The sequence below is a fragment of the Coptis chinensis genome, chromosome 4, assembly GCF_015680905.1.
Source record: "Coptis chinensis isolate HL-2020 chromosome 4, ASM1568090v1, whole genome shotgun sequence".
Lineage (NCBI taxonomy): Eukaryota > Viridiplantae > Streptophyta > Magnoliopsida > Ranunculales > Ranunculaceae > Coptis > Coptis chinensis.
This window is the reverse complement of record NC_141459.1, coordinates 86,904,630-86,923,619: the sequence shown is the minus strand read 5'-3', so window position 1 is coordinate 86,923,619 and position 18,990 is coordinate 86,904,630. Positions and strand designations below refer to the sequence as shown.

At 39.9% G+C, this 18,990-nt stretch overlaps 1 protein-coding gene across 1 annotated transcript; it reads right to left on the bottom strand.

Annotated features, from left to right (window-relative positions):
• Positions 1 to 14,455: 14,455 nt before the first annotated feature.
• Positions 14,456 to 18,105, bottom strand: LOC147505375 (uncharacterized). The gene is made up of 2 exons (XM_086557920.1): positions 15,313 to 18,105; positions 14,456 to 15,121 (listed from the first exon to the last, which is right to left on the bottom strand). The coding sequence occupies exons 1-2, from the start codon at positions 17,900 to 17,902 to the stop codon at positions 14,730 to 14,732; spliced, it is 2,982 nt and encodes a 993-aa protein (XP_086414046.1). The 5' UTR covers positions 17,903 to 18,105; the 3' UTR covers positions 14,456 to 14,729.
• Between the last annotated feature and the right edge of the window lie 885 nt (positions 18,106 to 18,990).

Here is an 18,990-nt window from a genome sequence, read left to right as displayed (position 1 = left end):
AAGCGAGAATTTAGGCCCTCTTTGGATCGATATAGCCAGAAATTCAAACTTATGAATTATTTTCCGCTAGTCGTCCCTTTGAGCCTTTCTTGAGCCTTTCACAAAACACAAATCCTTTACCCTGTTACAAAAGAAAACAAAATAAAAAATCAACCTACCCAATTCTTTGAATAAGTCTGAGAATATAGATGGAGAATAGAAAAGAGAAGAACCTTTGAAATCAAGAATTCGTTAGTTGCTTCAGAAGAAAAAAAGTAAGTTTCCATCCAAATAAAAAAATAAATAATAAATAAAAATAAAAATAAAAGGAAATAAAGAGTTAGAACTCCAAAAATAGAATCAATGAGTCAAAAGCCAAAGAAAAAGAAAAAAAAAATATGGCTAAGGATGGAAACAAAGTGTAGAAGCAAAAGTAAAGAATAAGGTTTTCTCTAGTTACATAATATGAAGACTCTATTATCTCAGACTTGTCCTCTTTGAATATCCATTTCCTTCCTTCTTAAACCATCTCCTAATCCCCGCAATACCTAATAAAGACCTCTAGCTCAATTAGGAATAGGTTAGTGTGATAGTAAGTGGCAGATGTGTTTGATAGACTCTGGCTTTCTTGTGTGTCATTGAGATTGTAAGGTAAAGTGTGCCCACTGCACACTGGAGTAGTGAAACTTGAGCGGAAAAATTAGAGTGGTTTTTGTCTTGACATTTATGTGAGGACCTACTTAAGGACGCTATTCCGAGTTTTCAGAAACGGACCTGCTAGTTCATCTCATAGTATTACTCAGTGTATATATGTTTATTCGTAGATGATTGATTATTATGCATATATTAGCTTAGGTTTCGACTTGATTATTTTGTATTCATTGCTAGTGAGATGTATAGATAATTGAGGCATAGATAAGAAAACAATAGTTTTATTTCTGAGTCGTTGTAGTATAGATGAAGTTTGTGAGTACCTTCACTGGAAAACTCTCACGAGGCTATAACTCATCCACTAAGGAATTCCTAGTGGTTTAAGGCCTTGTTGCATATAGTCAATGCAATCGCACTCGGCGAAACGAGATTAGTTAGAACTCCATTTTTGGTCACTTATGCTAATTTCTCATATTTGTTTGAGGACAAGCAAAATGCTGTTTGGGGGTGGTTTGATAAGAGCCCAAAAACTGTAGTTTTAACCCCTTAACAATAATACTTTTAGACCAATTATGCGAGTAATAAATAAGAGTTAATGCTAATTAAGTGCTTTTATGTATTTCAGGCATTGAATTCAACTATATGCATAAATGTGCCACTTTGGAGATATAAAGGAGCAAAGGGTTGGTTGCTAAGAAGTTCTGGGAATTTAAGGCCAAGACAGGCAGAAACAGCACACAAAAATTAGCAGAACTTCCGAAGAACATATCTTTAGACTCAGGCCTCAGAATTGGGCGTACCTTATGTCAAAACAACCGACTCGGAAAGAGCTTTCCAATGGTCTAAACCTTGACCCAATCAGAGGAGCAGAAATGGATGAAAAGCCTATTGAAGTCAAAGCCAGCTGAAAAGGGCCCTGTGGACTGAAGAAATTGAGCTTTGAGCTCGATTTTCCGGCCCAAAACATGCACAAAAATATGGATTTGGTCTCCTCAATTTTCACACACAAGACTTAGCTCTAAAGTATCAATTAGTTTAGGTTAAAAAGTAGTCATTAGAGTAGCCATTAAAAAGCTTAGTTCTAGATCTAGTTTTTGGATTTAATTGATTAGTTTCCATTCCATTAATTAGTTTCATTCCTTGTTTTAGATTAGTTATTTGAATCATTGAATATCATTCATTAGATAAATAAAATAGTTAGTTCTTGTTAAATTCGATCTTGTTATTTAATGATTGTTTAGATTAATTTTGATTATTGTTATTTAATGATTTCTTAGTTGTTAATTTAGATTTCAATTATTGTTAAGTTAAATTTAATAAAGTTATAATCTTTATATTATGTCGTATTCAATTTCATATGGAAATGATAATTTGATGAATCAAGGCTAAACCTCTATTAGAGAGGTTTGATGAAGCCTTGATGAAAACTTGATTTTGTTAGCTTAGAATTGTTGTAAGAGTCTATTCCACTCTAGTAGGTCGTTGATTCGCCATGAGAATAGGTGAACGTCCTCACATGCTAGTTATTAATTGGTAGAGATGTCATGTATAATTAGGGATTAGAACGACCAATTCTTACCGTAAGAACGTAAGAATTGGATTACAACAATCTATGCTAGTTTCTTAAGTTGGATTCAAGGTGGATTCAATTCCCCCCTAATTCTTATTCTAGATTCAAACCTTAGTATTCCGTAGCATTTCGTAGTATAATTTGTAATTCTCTTATTGACTTTGGTAGGATTGATAATCGTAGGAAACTTGAATGCTAAAGAACTAGGAGTGGAACGAATATTCTATTCCAACTCTACTTCAATAGTATCGAGAGTAGAAATCTTTGATAAATTTAGTACAAGTCCAGTTTTTAGTTTTACTTGCGTTTAGAGTTTCATCGATTTATTCATTAGTAAAACTATCATTTTACTATTATCACATACAGTGTACTAAACAGTTAGTGTGGTCGGATTTCCTAAAGGTTTAACCCATCGAGGATAATTGCATTTTGAAGGAACTAGCCTACAGTTCCAGCTGTGTGGGAATGGGAAAGGATCTGGCATACAGTTCAACTTTCCCATACTCAGTATCACTGGTTCTAAAGCAAATTGGCGTACAATATTCTTGAACAGATAGTGAGAAGATAATTCCCTAAAGGCTTAGTCCATTGTGGATCATAAATAAAGAATTAATGCAATGAATAAATTTGATGGCAATGTGGAGCACTTTATTGATGAATTGGAGAGGAGTGAACAATGCATAGAAAAGCATAGAATAATAATTTACTGATAGTACTTGCGAAGGTGCTACGCGTTCCCTGGTTTGACAAGAACGTCCCCTTCAACAGTGCGAAGATAATAAAAACCTATTCGACCAACCTTGTCGATGATGTAAGGTCCTTCCCAGTTGGGCCCAAGCTTGCCGTTGGGCTCTGGGATTTCACGCAAAACTAGATCTCCAGATTTGAAAGATCGAATCCGGACTCTTTTGTCGTATGATCTCTTCAGAATCTGCTGGTTAGTAGCTAAGCTAAGTGCGGCACCTTCTCGTTTTTCATCTAGGAGATCCATTTCTCTACATAACAATTCTTTATTGTCCAGAGTGTGTACAACATCTGACTTCTGAGTGGGAGCTACCAGTTCTTGAGGTATGACAGCCTCAGATCCATAGGTCAGTGAAAATGGTGATTCACCAGTTGACCGTCTGGGCGTAGTTTGGTATGCCCATAAGACCTTAGGTAGTTCCTTAACCCATAAACCTTTTGCGTTGTCTAATTTATGCTTCATGTTATCCAAGATGACCTTATTAGAGGCTTTAGCCTGGCCATTGCCTTGTGGGTACCTTGGAGTTGAGAACATATGGGTAATGTGAAACTCCTCACAAAGTTCAGCATCCAATCCTCTAGCGAACTGTTGCCTATTATCTGAGATGATAACTTTGGGTATGCCGAACCTGCAGACAATGTTGTTCCAAATGAACTTTCTGATGTCATGTTCTCAAATGAAAACAAGGGGAACTGCTTCTATCCACTTGGTGAAGTAATCCGTCACAACTAGTAGGAATCGGACATTGCCAGGAGCAGGTGGTAGAGGTCCTACGATATCAGTTCCCCACGGTTCAAATGGCCATGGACTGGCCAATGGGTGCAGTTCTATTGCTGGAGCATGGATTAGCGAAGCATATCATTGACATTTTTCACATTTGCAGGCAAAAACCTGTGCATCCTTTTGCATATAAGGCCAAAAGTATCATTGCCTTAGGATCTTAAGAGTTAGTGTTCTGCCCCCAGCATGGTTGCCACAAATTCCTTCATGAACTTCTCGCATAACATGTTCAGCAAGGTGTGGGGAGAGACATCTGAGATGAGGTCCCAAAAAGGACTTCTTGTACAGATCGTCTCCAACGATGGTGAATCTTTTTATCTTTGCAAGCGGACACCTTGCTACATTCTTATCCTAAAAGAGTGTTCCGTCTTTGAGGTAGGACTTATATGAATCCATCCAAATTTGAGTAATAGCTGGAACAACACAAACTGTTGTAACTGAGATCTAAATGCTAGATTTCTCTTGGAAATCTATAGGGATGGAACGTGACTCACTGTTGCCCAACATCGAGGTAATATCTGCCAAAGCATCTACGTGTCGATTTTTGGATTGAGGCAGCTGATAGAACTGAATGTTCTCAAACTTTCCTTGAAGACCCCTTACCAGTTCCAGGTATTTGGCCATTCGCCTCATACCCTCCATCAACTTGGAACACAACTAGCTGTGAGTCACTAAAAACTGTGAGGTGTGTTAGGCCCAGGTCGAGGGCCATTGTGAGGCCGGCAAGTGTTGCCTCATACTCTGCCTCATTGTTAGAGGCGTTCCAACCTAATCAGATAGATTTCTCCAGCCGCATATTGTTGGGAGTAACTAACACAGCTCCAACTCCTGCACCTCTATCATTTGAAGATCCATCCACAAACAGCCGCCATCCGGAGCTTGACTCTCATAGTCTCATGGGTCTGGACGGGAGTTTGGAGATTCAGGCAGGATGTCATCATCAGAACTGGGGGTGGTTAAATTGTACCCCGTGTAGGTCATTAGGAAATCTTCCAAGAATTCTACTAGTGCCTAACCCTTCTCTGAGATTCTGGAGACGTAAATAATATCATATTCTGACAGTTACACAGACCATTTAGCTAGCCTTCCTGATATGTTCGATCGTTCTATAACTTATCGCAATTGGTACTCTGTGATCACTCTGATGGTATGGGACTGGAAGTACGGTTGTAATTTCTCTACAGCAAAAACAAGTGCTAAAGCGACTCTTTCGAGTTTAAGGTACCTTGTTTCTACTGGTAGGAGCATCCGGCTCAAGAAATAGACAGGTTTTTCAACCTTCTTTTCGTCCATGCGTATCAGTACATAACTGATGCCATAGTTAGATGACACAGAGATAAAGACCCAGGACTTCTCCCTCAACAGGCTTTGAAAGGATTGGCGGTGCCCCCAGGTATGTTTTGAGTTGATCGAATGCCTTTTGGCACTCTTCCGTCCATGCGAAGGAGGTGTTCTTTCGCAGTAACTGAAAGAGGGGTTTGCACTTATCTGAACTCTTAGAGATGAACCTGTTCTGAGCTGCTAACCTGCCTGTAACTTTTTGAACCTCTTTCATGTTTTTAGGTAAAGGCATTTCTATGAGCACTCGGATCTGATCTGGGTTCTCCTCAATCCCTCTCTTAGTAACTAGGTACCCTAAACTTTCCTAATGATATAACAAAAGCACATTTTGCAGGGTTGAACCTCATGTGATATTCTCGAAGAACGTCAAATGCACATTTCAAGTGGGAGAGATGATCTCCCCGTTTTAGACTCTTGATCAAGAGATCATCCACATACACCTCCATGATGTCACCTATTAATCCTTCGAACATCTTGTTTGCCAAACGCTGGTATGTGGCTCCTGTATTTTTCAATCCGTATGGCATGACCAGATAGCAGTACAGGCCATCCTCGGTTGTGAAACTAGCATGCTTGTGGTCCTCTTCATGTAAAGGGATCTGGTTAGAGCCTGGTGGCCCATCTGTGAAGGATAATAGTTCATGTCCAGCCGTCGCATCTACCAACTTGTCAATTCGTGGCAAAGGGTAGCTGTCTTTCAGACATACACGGTTTAGATCTGTGAAGTCAATACAGATTCTCCATGACGACCCATTCTTCTTCCTTGCTGGGATAATATTAGAAATCCAGGTGGCGAAATTGATTTTCTTGACAAAATTAGCTGCCTTTAGTTTTTCAATTTCAGCTTTTACCGCCCTGGATCTGTTAGCACCTATCCTTCTCGGTTTCTACTTGACTACTACTGCATCACTACGGACATTGAGCTGGTGGCATGCCACGTGGGAGGCATTTCTTCAAATGATCAAGCAAACACATCTCTATGCTCTCGGAGGAACTGTATCAGAGCTTGGCGCTCTTCAGAACTCAACAAGGTGCCGATGAAAGTGGTCTTTGGCGAGCTACCACCTACAATTTCCACTTCCTCTAATGGCTCCAGTGAGGGGGGATCCTCCCTCTCTCGTGGGACCAGGTCAACTGGGAGAGGTGGATCCAACTGTAATTGCTATATGGTTGGTTGCCCCACCTCCATTGGTTCAAAAGGGAGTGGGGACTGCTTCGTCGCCAGCGCGTAGCATGCTTTGGCAGCCACCTGATCCCTTATGATCCTCTCAATTGTCCCGTTATGCGGGAACTTCAAACATTGGTGATAGGTGTTAGGAACAGCTCGGAGTCTGTGTAGCCAGGTCCTACCCAAGATTATATGATAGGGTGTGTTAGCTTTTACTACGACAAAGTTTATGATGAGAGTTACCAGACCAGTAGCTACGGGTAGTTAGATCTCTCCAACTGTCAGAGCTTTGTCCCCACTAAATCCATATAGGTTGGAGTTGGTGGCGACCATTTCAGAGTCAGGAATTTGTAGCTTTTTGAATGCTGCATAGTATAGCACATCTGCTGAGCTGCCTGGATCAACCAATATGCAATGCAAATCATAATCTCTAAAAGGAAGTGTCAAAACAAGCACATCCTCATGGGGGGTCTGGATGTTGCAACAGTCAGCCTCAGTGAAGAGGATGAGCGGATCTTTGTGGGGTACCGCGTTAACCTGAGCTCCTGTAGATAGCTCGCTGTTCATGATCCTTATCTGCTTGGCAATGCACATTTGTTATCGCGCACCCTTTTCAGTGATCTGTCCATTCCGTTTACTTGCTTTTCCAAAAATCATATTTATCTAGAGTCGGCCATTGAGCGGTCTAGTACTTGAGGGATCCCGAATCGATGTGTCGATCTTCTCAGTCAGATCTTTGTTAACTGCTCGCAAATGCTACAAACCGCCGGATACCCACTTTCAATTAGATCATGTAGTTCATTTTTCAGGGTCCTACAAGCTCTGGTGTTGTGACCCTTACTCTTATGGAACTTGCAGTAGGTATTTTGGTCTCTGGTGCCCAGGGAGCCTTGCTTTAGCGGAGCTGACCATTTGAGGTAGCTCTAATTTTTTATCGAGTCCAGAACCTCATCTGGCATTTTGTTCAGAGGGGTGAAGTTTATGTCCATCGAGGGAAAAGCTTTTTTAGTTCCTTCCACACGTGGCTTCTTCTATGGTTTTCCATCTGCACTACTGGCTACATTTTGGTATTGCCCTCTGGGCATTCATCCCTTTGACGGAGATTCGGCCTTTTGGCAATTGCGATTACGGTCTCTCTTTGATTTTTGAAGGGAAGAATTTCCATTCCCTTCTCGGGGAAGCCCAGAAACTGTCAGACTAGTCTTCTTCGCTTCCTGACGTCTGTTCATGACATCTTCTTCCCACCCCGCATAAGTTTCAACCCTATCAAGGAGTTTCTCTAAATCGCGGGGTGGTTTCCTGGAGAGAGATCCGAATAAGGCATTGTTTTCATCCAACCCTTGTTTGAAAGCTATTATAACAGTCTGTTCGTCACAAGACTCTATTTAGATTGAAATTTTCATAAACCATTGCATGTAGGATCTCAACGCCTCTCCATCTTTTTTCTTGATATTGAACAGTGCATCAATCCATTTTGGCTGATGTTTGTTGCATGAGTACCTATTTATGAAGGTCCTAAATAGTTCTTCTGAGGACCTAATCTCATGCTCAGGTAATCTGTGATACCACTGGAGTGTAGATCCAGACAAGGAGGCTTTGAACTTCTGACACATGACATGGTCATATCTCTCATATTGTCCCATAGTGGCACGATACTTGAATTCGTGATTGACCGGATCTGACTTGCCACTAAAGACATTGAACTTCGGTTGTCTGTACCCACAGGGATATGGCTTCCTCATCACCCGTGATGCAAAAGGAGATCTACCAGCTCCCATTATAGCAGATTGAACAAGGGAGTCTTGCATTTTTCTCTCATTGCTTGTCATCCGATGCATCTGACGAATCAGGTCATTCTTCTCAGCTTCCCATGCACTTTCTTTGGTAGAAAGTTTCTTGTTCTGAATTCTTTTTCGGTGTCAAGGGTCGACATCACGATCCTGATCAGTGGACTCCGACTCTGAGGCTGTTCCTGAGTCCTCATCTGAGTTGATGTATTCTAACTCAGATAGCTCGCACCGAACTAGGTCCCCACGCCTTGGGTTCCTAGCACGACCACCTTCCGGAGGGTCATCATCATTGAGATCGATGAGTGGCTCCTTCCCTATGTCGGACTGATATAAGTGCCTTAGCAGCTGTAATTCTCGCTCAAGGTTGCTCCTTTGATGTTCTAGAGCCTGCACCGCCTAAATAGACTCTGGGTTGGTGAGGACAGCATTCTCGCCATTTTGACGTTCATCCTGAGCGTTATTCCTGGGACCTGCTCTGGGAACAACTGGTTCATTGGTGCTAATCATAGGTCCTTGGGGGGGATCATTCGCATCTTGGCGACCGACATTCTCACCCCCTTCAAGCATCTCGTGCACTTCTTCTCTAATGGCGACGCCGCGCGTGGTAGCGCCACCCTTTTTTTTTGATCCTGCCATCACAACAGTAAGAGTTTTTAGAATAAACCAATCGTTTGAAACGAATATTTACCTGCTTTTGTCCCCACAGACGGTGCCAAAAGATGTGGGGAAAATTGCAAGTATTCCCTGATCTTCCTCTGTGCCTTGTGATCTGGAATCCTTTGCTGAATAGAGAAGGGATGAAATGATGGTGAGTTCAGAGTTGAACCGTCTGACGGCTGCCTACGTATCTCCTTTGTTCTTATTGGAGAATAAAACCCTATTTTGCATAGTTCCTAAGAGCGAATCCTTATGGTTTATATAGGATGGGTGGCGAGAGTCCTAGGGTTAGAGTTGTCCTCACCGCTTGTGAGTTCTCTTCCATCTTTAGACTCTGCCTTCCTATTAAGATTCCTCTTCTTATGGAAGTCTGAATCTAGACCATATCTTATAAAAGGTAAGTTTCTTTATTGTTCATAATGTCCCTTCGTGTCTGGAAAGATTATATCTAAAAGGTAACTCCTAAGATATGTCATCACGATTCCTTCCTTATCATCAAAGATCGCCATCTTCAGTTTCTTTCTGTTCAGAAACTGTCTATATCAGTTCCTAACGACTAGGGTAACTGTTATGTTTGAAGGCGGTCAGTCATATGCCTGACACATGTCCACTAAATACTCGTGCTAAACACGAGATCACTTATTCACATAACTGATCCGATGGTCCTCATCTCATTCTAGACATCTATAGTCTTAAGTTATTTCTCATACACGTGTCATCTATTCAGTGACGGAAAATCCCCCTTACAGGCTGTTTAAAAAAGCTTTAATTGTATTGCTGGAATTAATATCATTACCAGCTACAATAATGTCATCAACATATGCCATGTCAATAGTGAAAGATGAACCCACAAGTCCTAGTGAATAAGGAGTAATCGGACTTTGATTGGGTAAAGCCTGCATCAATGAGTACACTGGACAACTTGGTAAACCACTGCCATGAAGATTGCTTGAGCCCATACAAGGATTTGTTGAGGCGGTATACTCGAGTCTCCCCCTTATGAGAAAATCCAAGGGGAATTTTCATATAGATTTCTTCATCCAAGTTGCCATGAAGAAAAGCATTTTGGACGTCTAACTGATGTAGATGCCAGTTTCGTATAGCAGCGACACTTAATAAGCAACGGACAGTTTTCATCTTTGCAACAGGAGCAAAGGTTTCATTGTAATCAAGACCTTCAATCTGAGTATACCCCTTTGCGACAAGGCGTGCCTTGTAGCGTTCAATTGACCCATCTCGATTATACTTGATCCTAAAAACCCATTTGCAGTCTATGGGTTTTTTATGTGTAGCCAATGACGTAAGGGTCCAACTGTTGTTCTGTTCCAATGCTTTAACTTCAGTAGCCATAGCTTCACACCATTTTGGATCTTTCACAGCTTGGGTAAAATAAGTTGGAGTTATGACATAACTTATAGCTACAGAAAAGGCACGGTGAGAAGGAGACAATTTATCATAAGACAAAACATTACTCAATGGATAACAAGTACGTGCTGCATGAGATGATGATGGATTGAGTTTTGATCGGGTGCCAATCTTGCAGTGATAGTCTTGAAGGTAACCAGGCGGCCGACGATTGCGTTCTGGAAGTTGTGTAGTTGTTGTTGGAGGTTTAGGATTCGGTACTAGCAGCGGTATCGAATCAGGTGAGGTTTCTGGTGGTTGGGGAATTAGTGAAGGTGGTGTTGTGACACTGGGCACCTCATTTGATGGAATTGGAGAATCAAATTCACCTTGGTCTGGGATTGGGCGAGGTATAACTATGGTGAATCTGTGCTGGAATTTTGGAAAGGAAATAGAGTTTCATGAAAGACCACATCCCGAGACGTAAACAACGTTTGGGTTTCAAGATCAAATAGCTTGTATGCCTTCTATCCATATGGATAACCCAAGGAATACACATTTCCTGGCGCATGGATCAAATTTTGATTTATTAGCACTATGTGTTGATGCATAGTAAAGACAACCGAACACCTTTAAATGAGTATACAAAGGCTTAGATTTGAACAAAACTTCATGAGGGGTAAGACCAGAAAGTAAAGGTGTTGGGATTCGATTAATCAAATATGCGGCCATAAGGATACACTCTCCCCAAAACCAAATAGGTAAATGTGCTTGAAAACGCAATGCTCTGGCAACATTAAGAATGTGTCGGTGTTTGCGTTCAACTACTCCATTTTGTTGTGGAGTTCCAACACAACTATTTTGGTGAATCACACCCTTTCCTTGAAAAAAACTGTCCCATTTCAAATTCTAGCCCATTATCTGTGTGGATTTGTTTGATCCTAAGGTCAAATTGATTTTCTGTAAATGCAAAAAATGATTTGAGAATTTGGCGTGTCTCAAACTTGTTTCACATGATATAAACCCAAGTGCAACGTGTATAATCATCGATAATTGTTAAAAAATAGTGTGCACCAGTCAAAGAAGGTGTTTTGTAAGGACCCCAAATGTCACAATGAATAAGTTGAAAAGGTCTAGTAGTGGAAATTTTACTGGAAAGGAAAGGCAAGCGAGTTTGTTTGGCACGAGGACATATATAACAATGTTCAGAATGAGAAACAGAAATATTCGGAACCTATTGCGCCAAATTTTCCAAACGATTAGATGTGAGTGTCCAAGTCGACAGTGCCAAAGGGAAAAGGTAGATGTATTAGCAGTAATATGCATTGCCTCTTTATCTGGAAAAGAGAGGTAATAGAGGCCATCCTTCTCTTTACCCAATCCAATCATCATCTTTGAAGACAGTTGGAATGTTGAGTAAGTTTGCTTGCAGATATCAAATTAAAACTAAAGGAAGGTACACAAAGGACATTTGACAGTTTAAAAATTGGAGACAGATTTATTGTCCCTATGTGAGAAATAGGTGCACAATTCCCATTTGGAAGTTTGACAAACTTTGGTGCGGGCAATGGAGAGGACGTGGTGAGATAGGAGGTAGAACCAACCATGTGATCAGTGGTGAGATAGGAGGTAGAACCAACCATGTGATCAGTTGCTCCCGTATCAATGATCCAGGGAGCATTGCTATAAGATGTGGAGCAGAGAGATATACCTACAATATTGATGGTTGGCTGTGAAATACAAGCTTGGTGTGCCATGCAGCCATGGTTAGATGATGTGAAGAATACAATTAATTGTTTCATTTAGGCGTGTTGAACGGTTCAAATTGAGGTAAAATCAATGGATCTATGTGCCAAAGGATCTTTAAGAAATCCAAAATTGTGAATATGCACCATTGTTAACTTGCGGTAGCCATATCCATAATGCATCTCCAATCTTTATATACCAGAGTGTAGCCATATCCATTATCCAATCCTACAAAAATAGAAACAAATATGCATAAATATTCTCCTTATACAATCTTAAGATTCTTTCCTATATGAGATGCAATATCTTGAGAGTAGTATACCTGGAAATATTTTAGAGAATTCTCAATAAAATAAGTCTCCAAACAAAACAATGGATTGAATTGAACTACAAAATGTTTTGCCATTTTGTTGTATGTCCTCGATCTTGCACTTCAATGCGACAATGTGAGGCTGTTAGCTATTTAATGTATCTTGTAAACTAACTTATAATCAATTTCGTACAGTAGAGTTACTACTACAACATGACTTTCATACGAAAACCAAACTCATAATAATTGGTATAGAATTTGTAGATTTCCGGGAAAACTAAATCAAATTCGAATTTTTTGCGCTACAATACGTGTTTAACAATTATAGAAAAGAAATTGAGAACCTTCACACTTAGTTGAGACTCTTTTTGGTATGTCGTTAGAATATTATAGCTGAATATCAGAACGTATACTTTGAGTGCGGATATAGGGACATCGATCAACAGATACACCAAGTGCTTCCCAAGAACAGCAACTTCCTGTAGGCTTCCCGCTGTTGTCGTGTTTTAAAGTTTAAACCAAAGACAGGTGCTGATGAAGGATAAAAACTGTAAGATCAATTTAACAATCTTGCCAACTAATAAATCTTTATGATGAATGACAAATGAGTCTCTCCCGTATACACCTTCAATGAAAAGAACATGGTATGTCTCCACCAACCGACGACTTCTACTAGATGCAACAGACCAAAGATTAATGGGGGCCTGTGGTCGAAAATGTTGGAAAAGATGGAGACAGATCCACTTGCTCATTCGACCCATGTATCCATGACTGACCAGTTAAGTTTTTTCAGTAATGAGTAGTCACAAATCACAATAACTACATCTACTGTTTCTTATGTAGTTGGCAAATCTACGTTCCCTCCAAGACCTATTCAGACTCACTAAAAGATCATATGCTCCAAATAGTCGCTTTGTAACCAGATAAGATTCATGATACCAGTGTGAGCTTCCCCGCCAAATTATGGCGACAAGTACCAAGATTGTGAGTTTGCATTGGGTAAAAGATTTTGATCGAATTTTCGGTGGTCAAGAGGCTGCACAACTCACCATCAAAAGTTGCACCAAGATACAATAACAACTAATTAACTAACAAATATGGTAACAAACTAACAACTATCTTTTTTTGCTCAGTTCCCATGGCAACAACCAAGTATGCCCTCACCGTGAACTTTTGTGCGGAGAGCCTCACTGGATGGTAGGATTGGCAGCATCTAGGGGTGGCAATGGGTCGTGTTGGGTCGGGTTCGTGTCGTGTCATACTCGAGTCACGTGTTAGGAGAGCAAACCCAAACCCGACCCAATTACTAATCGTGTCAAGTTTGTCAAACCCAAACCCAACCCGCATATGTAACGGGTTACCCAACGGGTGACCTGCTAAGCCAACGGGTCAATTTCGGATCGGGTTAACAGATAACCCATAAGTTCTATTTTTTTTTTTTTTGGATAAAGAATATTTATTAATCTAAATAATAAAAGAACTTGCAAAAGTGCGCAGAGTTGTTGAAACACATGCATCTGCTGAACGCCTGAACCAAACAAGTGAAACAACCTGTTAGCCAAACAAAAAACATAACCAAACTATAAACAACAACTATGCATGTCCAGTTTATCCACTTTGCTACCTCGTGGGCAAACCTATTATTAAAATAATGCAAATATTATTGTGACTTTGACGACTTCATTGTTCTCTTTATATAATTGAGACTAGAGTAAGAGTTCAATGTTAATATACGTGATAATATATTTTATTGAATGAATCTATAATACTCTGTATGCTGGATTGCCAGCTTATCCTTCTAAATCTAGTTGATCATTTTCTGTTTAGTATTTTCTTTTAGGTAATTGGGGTTATGAGATTTAATAAAATTCGGGAACATATATATTTAAGGACTTAAAATAGGTCATACAGATCACGGGTTGATGACCCGACCCATTGGACCCGGGAACTAATCGGATATACTAACGGGTTATCTGGGTTAGCATGTGTGACCCTAACCCAACCCATTTATTTGACGGGTTTGGCGGGTCAACCCTTAAATGACCCAAAAGTCTTTTTTTTCAACCCAAACCCGTTAATTTCGTGTCAGATTTGTGTCGGGTTAGCGGGTCGTGTACAAAACTGCCACCCCTAACAGCATCCATGCTCTAGTTCAAAACAAACCAACCCACTCGTTCAATGGTTAAGACTTGCACGGACTCCACAGAGACCTAGCTTTTAATATCTATCTTCCTATCTATAGACACCAGAAACGAGAGGATTGAGCCATTGAGGTATAGCTCCAGTAAATGCCAGCGCAAAAAAGAAACAAACATGACAAAACGAATTACAAACATGAAACAGATATAAAGTAACAATGAGTTTGACGCTTGGATTTGAATATGTAACTGGATACTATCTCAAATCATGTAATAGAAAACTTTTGAGGGTTAATTAGTTTACAAGCTGCAACACACCTTAAATTACTCAATTTTTTCACACAGAAAACTATAATTTGCTTTCCATTTTCCATCCTTCCAAAATCCAAACCCCTCCCACCGCAACCAAATGTCACTAAACACTACAGAAGAATGTGAAAGTAGTACAACAAAGAGAAGGGGAAGCCTCACGCTGTCTTCCTCCCGACCCCAAAACCCTTTTACAATCATTCAAGGTACACTTCCTTGATCAGAGGCAACTTCATCGTAATACGGAGACAATTTCCCATCTTTCTTTATAGTCTTAAGCTTGTTCTCTGCACTCAATTCTTCCAACATCTTCACCACCCTTCGCATTGAAGGTCGATTGATTGGCAGTGGACTAGTGCAAAGTAGACCAATGCTAAGAACTCTACTAATCTCATCCTTAAAACCTGAACCAAGCTTGGGATCAATTACATGCTCGGCTCCTTTTTGGTCCAATGTGGTGCAAACCCATTTAACCAAATCCTTCTCTCCGAACTCAGGATCACTCGGACGCTTTCCTGTCACAAGCTCTAGAATTACAACACCAAAGCTATAAATGTCACTCTTCTCGTTCACTCTAAGCGTGTAAGCATACTCTGCAGGAGTTTAAGAACAAAGACAACATAATGAATCAAAAGTGAAACAACTTAAACAAGCAAACAATTAGACATAAGAAAGTCCGGAGAATAACATATAGAAGCTAAAAATTCCTACAATGAGTTATATACACAGCAACAACTTTTAAGTGATAGGGCTTTTAGAACACAGGCAGTAGGAGTGGACTAACCTGGAGCAATGTAACCGCAAGAACCAGCGATGACAGACATGGATTTAGGCAGTTTGCCAACAGCATCCAAAACCGTAGCAACCCCAAAGTCTGCTACTCGTGCTCCAAACTCACTATCCAACAAGATGTTATTCGACTTTACATCACGATGAACAATTCCTGGGACACAATCATGATGCAGATAAGAAAGCCCCTCCGCAGCATTCATTGCAATTTTATACCTCATTGGCCAATCCACTAAGCCTCCCTTGCTACTGTGCAGTAAATCACCCAAGCTACCATTCGGCATGTACTCATAAACAAGTAACTTAGAATCCCTATTAGTACAACAACACCATAACCTAACAATGTTTTTGTGGCGGATCTTTCCCAGTGTCTCAACCTCTGCTTCGAACCCATCGTCTTTAAACTGGCCCTTCTCAATATCACCATTTTCTTCTTTCTGTGATACTGTCCAGAGCTTCTTCACCGCGACTGCTTCACCATTACTAAGTATAGCCTTATAAACCTTTCCAGAAGCACCACTTCCAATTACATTATCCTCATCTAAACAATCCAAGATCTCATATTCACTGAATCCCAATTTGTGGAACGACGTCAATGTCCACTTCGCCTTTTCAATACCCTTCTTCTCCTTCTTGTAACTCCTATACTTCAAAACAAACCAACCAACCCCAGCAACAAAAAGTACACAAGCAAGAACAAAGATCAGTACCAACCACACCGAAACTTTGGTCTTATCATGCTGTCCTCTTTGACACAATCCCACTAGATCTCCACACAAACCTGGATTTTCCAAGAAGCTATCCTTGTAAATTTCTTTGGCATATAAAGGTGGAAGATCTCCCGAAAGTCGATTATCTGAAAAATTAAATTTATTCAACTTCAAATTCTGCAACTCAAGTGGAATGTTCCCACTAAACAAATTCCCAGACAAATCAAGATAATTTAGCACAGGCAAGCTTCCAAGTTCAGCTGGGATTTCGCCGGACAGATAATTATCAGCTAGATTAAGCTCATTAAGCTGTTTCCAAGATTTAATTCCTTCTGGGAACTCCCCTGAAAGCGCATTGCTATGAAGATCAAGTCGCCCAAGCTGCGTAAGATTCACAAAAGTAGATGGAATAGACCCAGAAAGCAAATTATTGCTACCAGAAAATTCAAGCAATTTATCCAACAACCCCATTTCACTAGGAATATCTCCAGTAAATTGGTTTCTAGATATAAGAAGTACCGACAAATTCGACGCACCAGATATAGTCTTCGAAATACCACCAGAGAATGAATTCCACATAAGATCAAGCAAAGAAACATGGGGCAATCCCCAAATACCAGCTGGAACCTCACCATAAAACTTATTGTTCCTCAATCTAAGTCTAGTTAAGCTTCTACATTTTCCCAATCCTTCTGGAAGATTCCCAGAAAATGAATTATATATCAAAAGCAGCTCTTCTAACACCCCTTTTGTACATAACCCTGACGGAATCGGTCCAGATAATTGGTTTTCAGATACATCAACCCATAACAAAGGCGAATGCATACCTAGTTCACTAGGTAACTCACCAGTAAACGCATTGCTAAACAATCTTAACTCATACAGATTTCTGGACTGGGCTAAACTTACTGGAATAGGTCCTTGAAAGTAGTTCTGATACAAATTAAGTGAACCAAGTGGCAAACTACATAACTCATCAGGTAGTCTACCACTTAACTCATTCATCGACACATCGAGTCTTCTTAACTCAGTTAGTTTACGCATTCCAATTGGAAATGGACCAGACAATGAGTTGTTAAATAGTTCAATCTGAACTATACTAGTTAACTCAGTGATTGAGTTCGGTATCGGCCCATGAAGACCGTTTACAGACAAATCCAAATTTTTTAACTTGCTTAAATTCCCAATTGCATCCGGGATCTGCCCAACAAGATTACAACCACTGAGCCATATAATTTCAAGATTTGTTAAACTACCGATTTGACTCGGTAGTTGACTCGGGGAAAACGGGTTGTAACTCAGATTGAGTTCTTTTAATGAAGAGATTTGGAAAACCACAGCGGGTAATTTTCCAGTGAAAAAATTTCCAGTGAGTGAGATTAATTCAAGTTTCTTGAATCGGCCTAAACTCAGTGGAATTTCTCCGGAGAAGTTATTTCCAGTTAAATCAAGAGTGATAAGGTTAGAGAGATTTGAGATAGTGTCAGGGATAGAACCTAGGAAAAGATTTTGTGCCAAGATTAAATGAATGAGATTTTGACACGTGGAGATTTCTGAAGGGAGAGTTGAGTTTATGGAGTTGTTTAAAAGATTGAGGGAAGTCAAATTGTGGAGGTTGCAGAAATAGAGTGGGAATACACCGGCTAGATTTGAGTTTGATAAATCGACTGAGTTGACTGAGTTAGTTACTGAGTCACATGTAATACCTGCCCACTTACATGGTGTGTCATCACGTTCGTTCCAGTTTGAGAGAACTTGGTCTGGATCGTCTAGTTCGGATTTTACTTGTTGGAGGAATAGGCCTTCTTGGTTTAGAGAAAGAGTTGGTGTAGGAGAGAGGAAGGAGAAAATGAGTAAGGAGAAAATGAGAATCATTTTTGGTTTGAGAAAAATGAGGATGGGGATTATTAGAGAGAGGGAGTTAATAAGAGATGGGGGTGGTGAGCTGAGACAAAGAAGAAGTTCCAAATGAGTCTCATCATGTAAGACTGAGGGGAGAGAGGGGAGTTGAAAATTGAAATAATGGAGAATCTCAAGGTCATGGGATGAGAGGTTGATAGGGTAAATATTTGATGGGATGGATTGGTGGGAATGTGATAAATGCAGGTTTGAAAACGGGGGTTCTTTTTGTTTTGAAAGCGTCAAGTGATACTAATCGTGTACACTTGTATGGGGCCAGTGTTATGTTGTCAATGTTACTAAATTACCGAATTTGAAAGCTCGGCGCAAGTAGTAATTGCCCAAACTCTATTGGAGCATTCCCAATCACAGTCACTATGGAAGGGAGGGAAATTGACAATTTTCACCATTTTTTGAAAAAAACCTTGTATTTGGTCAGTTGTGATTAAGTGAAAATGAGAATAGTAGTTGTTATCGAGAAAGTAGCTGAGTTGTGAACTTCGAACGGAATATTTAATTCTGTCTGGATTACAAAACACATCAGACGAAATTAAACATTCCGTCTCGATATATTTCTCTTTTTCCAGACATAATCAAACATCCTGTCCAGAGTCCAAACGACTATATCCAACAATGGTCAGAAAGTCAGACCGGTCAAAAACGGTCAAAAATTAAAACTTTGGTATATATACAACATTTGTTCTATTTCAACACACACTTCCAACAATCATATTTCTTCTTTTACAAAATCAGTTCTTCAAAAAAATATGTATATATTCTTCAAAATCAGTTGAATTACTTTCAAATGACATCTCAAGAAAGTGGTAGCACTTAATCAAAACCAAAGAAGACATCGACTCACTTTAGCAAGCTTGAAGATCAAGCTCTATGTCTTGCTTGGATAAAAATTAGTGAAAACTTCGTTATTGATGCTTTCCAAAATGCAAAAGGATTTTGGAATCGTGTAATAAACGAGTTCAATCAAATATGTGGGTCGGATAGGTTTTCCGATTCAATTTGCGGTAGATGGAAATATATTTCGAAAATGATGAACAAGTTTGTTG